Source organism: Leopardus geoffroyi, chromosome D2 (genome assembly GCF_018350155.1).
Source record: "Leopardus geoffroyi isolate Oge1 chromosome D2, O.geoffroyi_Oge1_pat1.0, whole genome shotgun sequence".
In the NCBI taxonomy this organism is placed as follows: domain Eukaryota; kingdom Metazoa; phylum Chordata; class Mammalia; order Carnivora; family Felidae; genus Leopardus; species Leopardus geoffroyi.
This window is the reverse complement of record NC_059334.1, coordinates 23,661,627-23,669,208: the sequence shown is the minus strand read 5'-3', so window position 1 is coordinate 23,669,208 and position 7,582 is coordinate 23,661,627. Positions and strand designations below refer to the sequence as shown.

The 7,582-nt window shown below is 42.4% G+C and overlaps 1 protein-coding gene across 2 annotated transcripts in view; it reads left to right on the top strand.

Annotated features, from left to right (window-relative positions):
- Positions 1-2,367: 2,367 nt before the first annotated feature.
- The window catches only part of TMEM26 (transmembrane protein 26), a 48,667-nt gene continuing 43,452 nt past the window's right edge, over positions 2,368-7,582 (top strand). The window contains exon 1 of one of the 2 annotated variants that reach the window (XM_045437533.1): positions 2,368-3,266. In XM_045437533.1, coding sequence (XP_045293489.1) covers positions 3,076-3,266 — 191 coding nt within the window. In that variant the 5' untranslated portion in view covers positions 2,368-3,075. The remainder of the gene's footprint in view (positions 3,267-7,582) is intronic. The other variant, XM_045437532.1, reaches the window with a different exon arrangement.

Below are 7,582 nucleotides of genomic sequence, written 5' to 3'. Positions count from 1 at the left end.
CTCTTTCTCTCTCAAATAAATAAGTACACTTTTTTTTTTATGAAAAGAAAGAAGAGTAGGATTTTTTTAAATTGCTTAATTTTTTTCTTTTTAAAAGATGTGTGATCTATTTGGATTGGAGATCTCAAGATAGTTCTCAAAGCCTCCAGTTTTCTAAAATGAGCCTAGGAACAATATTTTTTTAAATAACCTTAAAGTTATATTTAATGACAATTTTGTTTTTCAGACCCCCAGGTAATGGAACTTAGACCGAATCTAAACCTTCAAATCAAGAAGCAATATAGATGTTTGGAAGCTAGCAGAGCAACTCCCTTCCTTGTTAAACCCTTCTCCTGGAGCCCTTCCCAGGAGGCTTGAGAAAGAGGAGAGAGGCAGCCAGGCCCTTCCATCCTCCCGTGAAGACAAAAATTTCACAGAACATGAACACCAAGCAGGGCCACTCTGTGAGGCTGATGGAGTGAGACAGAAGTAGGATCACTGGGCAATTTTGTCTGAACTCAGACAAAATATGAACATTGCCCAAACCTTGGAACTGACCTAACTGACCCCTAACTAAATAAGCTTTATTAAGACACCCCATCGTAGAATTAACCCCACTTCCTGGGAGCATCCAATTAGAGTAGCGCCCCACTTTCTTAGCTGTCCTCAAATCACTGAACAGAAGTTCAAGCGCTTCTTAGTGAGTCCTTTCTAACGCCTTCTTCCTGAGATGCCCTCAGTTCTCCCCAGACTGTGCTCTCTTTCCTTCAAAGAGCAGTAAACCTCACTTGTTCAGCAACAGATGTGTTCCTGGTGGCATCCGGCCGGGATTTGACAGGCCTTGCGAGGGTCACATTCGTTGCTCCACTCTGAGTATTAATTGTCTCAGATCGTCAAAGAGCAACTCCCAGAACTAACTTTCTTGGTCCAGGCAAGAATCATCAGTGATTACCAAGCACGTCTTAGCTGCCAGGTTCTTTATATGGATTGACTCATTTGATCCCCACAATGGCCCTATGAATTGATGAGTTTAGTACCCCATATGCAGATGAGGAAACTGAGGTACAAAGTTTATAGCACTACTCAGTGACCGAGCCAGGAGTCTAAGACAGCCTGCTGGCCTGGCTGAAGGGCACCGGGGTCCACACCACCCTGCCCCCCACTGCCCTGGTGCACAGTGCTCTTGTGTGCCACTGAAGAGTGTGAGGTCACTGGTCACTGTGCTATCCACCTACAATGAAAAGCACTATAATAAGCGATCCCAGAGATTTCACTGCTGGGTTCCCTGGAAGATATGGAAGAATGCACATCCACAGGATGAAGAAAATCTTCCTAATAACAGTTATCGGAAATAACTGAGCTTCTAAGCAACTGGATTTTTTTTTTACCTAATGAACACATGGATCATAGAATTCAGAATTTGCAACCTAATTTTAAGAAAGGTATGGGATGATTCTAAGTTGAATAAACCTAACCAAGAAAAATATTCCTTTTGTGTTTTTCTCTCAATTTTACTAATGCAGTTGAGAGAACATTCCTGCTTGGTAGTAACATGACTACCATTTATTTCTCTCCCCAGAAAGAGGGGTGCTGAGGTACTAGAGCCTTAGAAGGCAGTGGTTAATACTTAGTGAGATTTCAATAACTTAGTTTCATTTTATTTTAATTTTGTAATTACCTTCCATCTATGGCCTACTATCCTTTTTTTTTTTTTTTTGCCATTTATGAGTGATATAAAGTTTCATTTAAAATTATTTCAGTATAAATTTGAGTTCATTTAAATAAAAATGTAAAATAAATAGTGATACAGGTGGTAGGAAACCAAACAGGAAAACAAAAATCATGGGGCACCTGGGTGGCTCAATCCCTTAAGCACCTGACTCTTGATTTCTGCTCAGGTCATGTTTCCTGGGATCCAGCCCTGTGTTGGGCTCTGCGCCAGCAGTGTGGGGCCTGCGTGGGATTCTCTGTCTCTGTCTCTGTCTTTCTCTCTGCCCCTCCCCTGCTCACACTGTCTGTTTTTCTCAAAATAAATAAATAAATAAATAAATAAACAAACTAACAAAGTTAGAAACTTTTTTTTTTTTTTTTTTTTTTTTTTTAAATCATGAAGGTGTTTTGGGAAACCCTGACTTCAGAGTCCTCTTCGCCTTGGATGCTGGAACACCAGAGTTTAATTCATTGGTCATTGATCTCCAGGGCGCAGTTCCCAGCTGCATGAATTTCTCCCTCCAGTCCAACTCCTGTCTTTATCTTCTACCTCCTCCCTCACTTTCCCCTCTGTCTTCCTGTCTTACTACCCTCCCTCTTTCAGATGAAATTAGTGGAGGCGGGGGTGAGAGTAGGGACGACTTAATAAAGAACATCCCTTTGCTTTGGTAACACCGTGCCCAAAGACTGCAAGTGACCTGGACCACCTGCCCCCTAAATGCGGTGCGGGGAGCTCTCAGAAAGCCCCGGCGGATTCCCTCCCGTCCCGTGAAGTTTTCATTCTCCAAGCGGCGCAGGAACAGCGTTTCTAAAACTGCTTGGACAGCGGATTCTTTGGCCCTCCTGGGTTCCATCTCAGAGTCACTGTGAGAGCGTGTTCCTGTAAGAAGAGTGAGTGAATTAAACCACTTCGGCGGAAGAGCCAGGGAGCAGATGCCGCAGATGTGGCCCCCTTCCCTTTCCAGACTCCGTAGCACCTGGACCTTCACTCCCCTCCAGCCCTCGGAGAGTTTGGGGGAAGCCCCTGCGGGTGGGATGGGCTTGAGGGCCGGGATGGAGCCTGACTCCCGGCATTGGGAGGGCAGTGGGCAGCGCTGGGGAATAACGCCCCGGACCCGGAGCCCCGGCGGCACAGCCCCAGACTTCCTGGAAAGCCCAACAGTCTAGACGTGCTGGGTTTAGATTCTCTCCTCTCCGAGAGTTCTCAGGAAGTTTGGGGGAGGGGCGAGCCGCTGTCTCCCCTTCGGGCGCGGGAGGCTGAGCCGGGACTGCGGCAGCGGCGGGTCTCCAGCTGTCACGTCCCCGCCCACGGGCGGGCTCCGGGGCTCCCGAGGGGGGCGGCCGGGCGCGGGCGGGGGGCAGCGCGGGCAGAGCGCGCGGGCCGGCATGGAGGGACTGGTCCTGCTCAACGCCCTGGCCACCCGGCTGCTGTTCCTGCTGCACTCGCTGGTTGGGGTCTGGCGAGTGACCGAGGTGAAGAAGGAGCCGCTGTACTGGCTGCTCGCGCTGCTCAACCTCTTGCTCTTTCTGGAGACTGGGCTCACCCTCAAGTTCAAGCGCGGCAGAGGCTACAAATGGTGAGCGCACCCCGGGAAAGGGCGGGCGCGCGGAGTCCCTGGGCGCTGTGCCCTACAGCTCGCGGGCAGCCCAAGAACCCATCTCCCCGCAGCCCGCCGATTCCTTACTCGGGTACGGACCCTCTTTGTCCTCGCCCGGAGCTTCCAAGGAGCGCGAGACCTTGCGCATCTCTGGGACCCGCCGGAGTACCTCGCGGTCCCAGGGCTACATGGGGAAGGCTCAGTCGCTGCCCGGTGTCACCCAGTCCCAGGTTTGGTAACTTGGAAGATATGAAAAAAGAAAGGAGGCGCTTGCCTGCTCTACAGAAGGTGCTCCAGAGAGGGGGAGTCGTGCGGCAAGGGGGTGTCCATGGGCCCTGCTCCCTGGGGTGTGTGAGTGTGCATTCGCATGCAGGTGTGGGGATGGCTCCAGAGAGGGGAAGGTGTGGGGCAAGAGGGTGTCCACGGGCCCTGCTCCCTGGGCTGTGTGCGTGTGCATGCAGGTGTGGGGATACGTTTCGCTGGGCACCAGCGACTTTTGTGAGAGCTTGTGTGCATAGAACAATCTCCCAGGGTGAGAAGTCCCTCGAAGCACTTCTGTGCCTCTTTGCTTCCTTTAGCCGGGGGCCCTGGCATGGCACCCGCTTCAGGTGTCCTGGTTCCTTCGGAGCTTGGTTAATGGTAAGTTCATCTTGTCAAAGAAGGGTTGCCACGCAACCTCAACCTGCAAGAACTGCCTGACGTTTTATTTGCTCCCTGAAGATTTGAATGGCAATAGAAGAATTGAGAAAAAGATTATTTTGCCATTTACAAAGAGTTTCCACCTCCATCCCTCCACTCCCAGGAGGTTTTCATCCCAAAGTTCTCCAAGTTAGGCCTCTTCCTATATTATTTTTTAAAAACTAACATTATGGTCACATAAAAATTCAGTAAAATGTATGCTATACATTCGTAAAAACAAAACAAAAACAAAGCAAAACAACAAAAACCACCAGTAAGTCGTGTTTTCATATGTCGATACTTTTAAAAATACCTAATCTACAAGAAAATATTGTTAGTCAATTCAAATGTTACATACACGATGGCATTATACTTAGCCACCAAATTAAGGGGGAAGAAAACCCCTCTCTATGGTTTTATAGATTAAGCTGCAAAAGGCTGTGTATTTCGTGACAGTTCAAGGATGAGATCCTATTGTCTCTTAAGATGATGTGAATCTTGCTTAAATTTTCCACTGTTGAAAAATTTCTGGAATTATCAATGAGAAAATTATTCAAGTAGAATCCTAATGTAACAAAATAAGGATTGGAATGTTACTACCCCTCCCTCTCACTATGAACAGCTTATTAAGCAGGAGAGATTTGAGGTACTTTCCAATGTACCTTTTAAGAACCTCAAAAAAAAAAATGGCATTAGCTTCCCCCAATAAGCCTTAGGGTTAAAGAAACAGAAGCGGAGAAAAGTGTTCACACAGCAGGTCATGTGAGATTTATTTAGTTCTTTACTGATCAGTTTTAAGATGCTAGGGTAGAAAATACCTTCTGTAACAGGAGCATGAGGTCTGAGGCTGAAAAGTGTTCCATGAAAGATAATCTTGTCACCAACTATCACAGCTTCTGGGAGAAATGTCAACCTTAGAGGAAGGACCAACTCAACCAGCCCTAAAATATCCTCCCTCAATATACTCCCTCCAAATATACTCCCTCCAAGAGTAAACCGGAGGCCTTAGCTCATGTGAAGTCAAAATTCCTCTTCAGTTGTATAGAAATACTGTAGCCAGTTGAAACTTTACCTCCATGTCTATACCATCGTTGGCAGCTGATTCAGACTGGTATGTAACTTACCACTAAGAGAGGAAAGAGATTGGGGCAAAAATGGGTGATCAATGTGTAGAGTTAAATAGGGAACTGGGGACGTAGTCATGTGTGGTCTCAAGATCAGAAGAAAAATGGAGTAATCTGGGCTTTCCCACTTACTTGCTTTGAGGTGTTGAGCAAGTTACTTAACCTCTCTCACCCTTAGTTTCCTCATCTATAAATACATATAGGTTGTTATAAATCAAATGAAATAATATATTTGATTGTCAATGAATAAAAAAGGAGTGTTTTTTTCTAGATCCTAGGGTTTTTCTTCTTTTTCTTCTTATTATTAAAAAACACTTTGTGTCAACTGGACACATTTTCTGTCTGTACAAGTCCAACAACTTTACTTGAGGGACTGGCCAATAAACCATTGATTCAGAATCAAAGAGTAAAAAAAAAAAAACATTCTCACCTTTATTTCAGAACAGTCCAATGATGTATACTGTGTATTATAGCACTAATTCAGAAAAATTGTGCTGGCTCCATATCTAGACTAATATTTTAAAATAAGCAAAGAAAACAGTAGATTTGGCTTATAGAATTTCAGGAACAAATGAGTCCTTATAAATAATGTAAATAGAAATGTGATTGATAATGCTTTGTTCTACTGATCTTACCAAATGCTTTGTTCTATGAGTCTGCAAATGTGGTCATTTTTTGTGGTGGACAAAGTTCACACACTATTCTGTCAAAAGGAAAAAAAGTCAGAAGATGGGATGCTTAAAAAATATAGAAAAATATAGAAAATTATCCCTGATATAACATGGTAACAATGAAAAAGGATTTGATTTGGGACATATTTCTTTTCTGGGCTGAAGTTTTCTGAGTAAGGCAAGGCATAGTTTTTGTTATATTTGATTGTTAAAAAACAGTTTCAATCAGAAAATCAAGACTGATGAAATAAAAAAAGAGATAAGTACATGTTATGACAGTGTCTATATCTGTATACAGGAAAATGCAGATCTATCCATCTATCCATCTATCTACATGCAGATCTATATGTTATATGCTTTTTGATTCATTGGCCTTACATTTTAGAATCTACCCTATAGATCCAAAAGTACTCATATGTAAAGGCATATGTACAAAATATTAATTTACATTTTGTACGTAGAAAATAAAGCTAAAAACAACCTGATTATCTATCATGACTGTTTGAAAAATTGTAATATACTCACACTATATATAGTTTACTGGTATTAAAAATAATGAGCTAGAGTTTAGCTATTGACCTAGATGGATGTCTATGGTATGTTGTCAGGAGAATAAAGTTACAGAATTATGTGTATTATAGGCTAAATTTAAAAAAAAAAAAACTTGTTAAAGAATTATCCTTTGTATCAATTGAATACATTATCCATTTATATGTCAAGAAGAAGAATAAGAAGATGAATCCTTCCCATACTTAAACTCAATCAACCAATAAAATAATGCCTGAATGGTAGATTAAGGTCTGTATACACAAGAGGTGAATGATTCTTTTCTGGAACATTGGATCCATGAACCTCCGTTAGACTACTCAGAGCTACTTTGAACATTGTTCTTTTTACTAAAATCTGCACGTGGCCCCAAGTAAATCAAACTTACAGAAATCATGGAATGATACATTGAGCTATAGAGGAAAATGTGAACAAAGTTTCCTAAAACATAGCAAACATATTACACTTGTCCAAAGAATGTTTCTTTAGCTATCCTTTGGAAAGGAAACATGGCACTAGCACTGCTGAGCTCAGCTGTCGGGGGACAGCAACATTACATCAACACTAATAACTTACAGTTGGACAAGTTTAATGTGTTGGAATCCTATAGAATAGAGAGGGCAAGCCAACGGACACATCCCCTGTTAAGCTCAATAAATGTGTGCTAGTAGAATTCGCTCCTTTTCACCTGGTATTTATTGATTTCATGTGCATGTTCACTTATATTTCTTTAAGACGGAGACTAGTATCACTTGCTGTATTGTTTCTTCATTTTATTCTCTATGGTCCAGTTAACAATTCAATAGATCCATGAATTACCATTTAGGTAAAGTCAAGCACAAGACGATATTTCTGTTGATTTTTTGCCACTACTGATCAGGTATTTTTCAAGGGTTAGAGAAATGACCAAGACTGTGACAAGTTTGAAGCCTGTTCACATGAAAGCAGGAGGTATCTAAGAATAAATAGAAATCTAAGTTGAATTTATTGGTAAAAGTACAGAATTTTAAGCACTGAGCTTTCTTCCTCAGAATCCTAAGCATATAAGGTAAATATAATTGAGTTAATAAAATACCTCACTTATTTGGTCACCTTTCTTCATTATCTCTCTTTCCTTTTTCCTTTATTGAGTTTAATCAGATGTCTGTTTGTTGAATCACCTAATAAGTACATGCAATACTATTCTAGACACTGTGTGAATAGGCAAAAGAAACAGAAAACAAACACACTTGAGATTTTAAAATAAAGGGTAGTATTTTGATTAAGTGCTCAAATG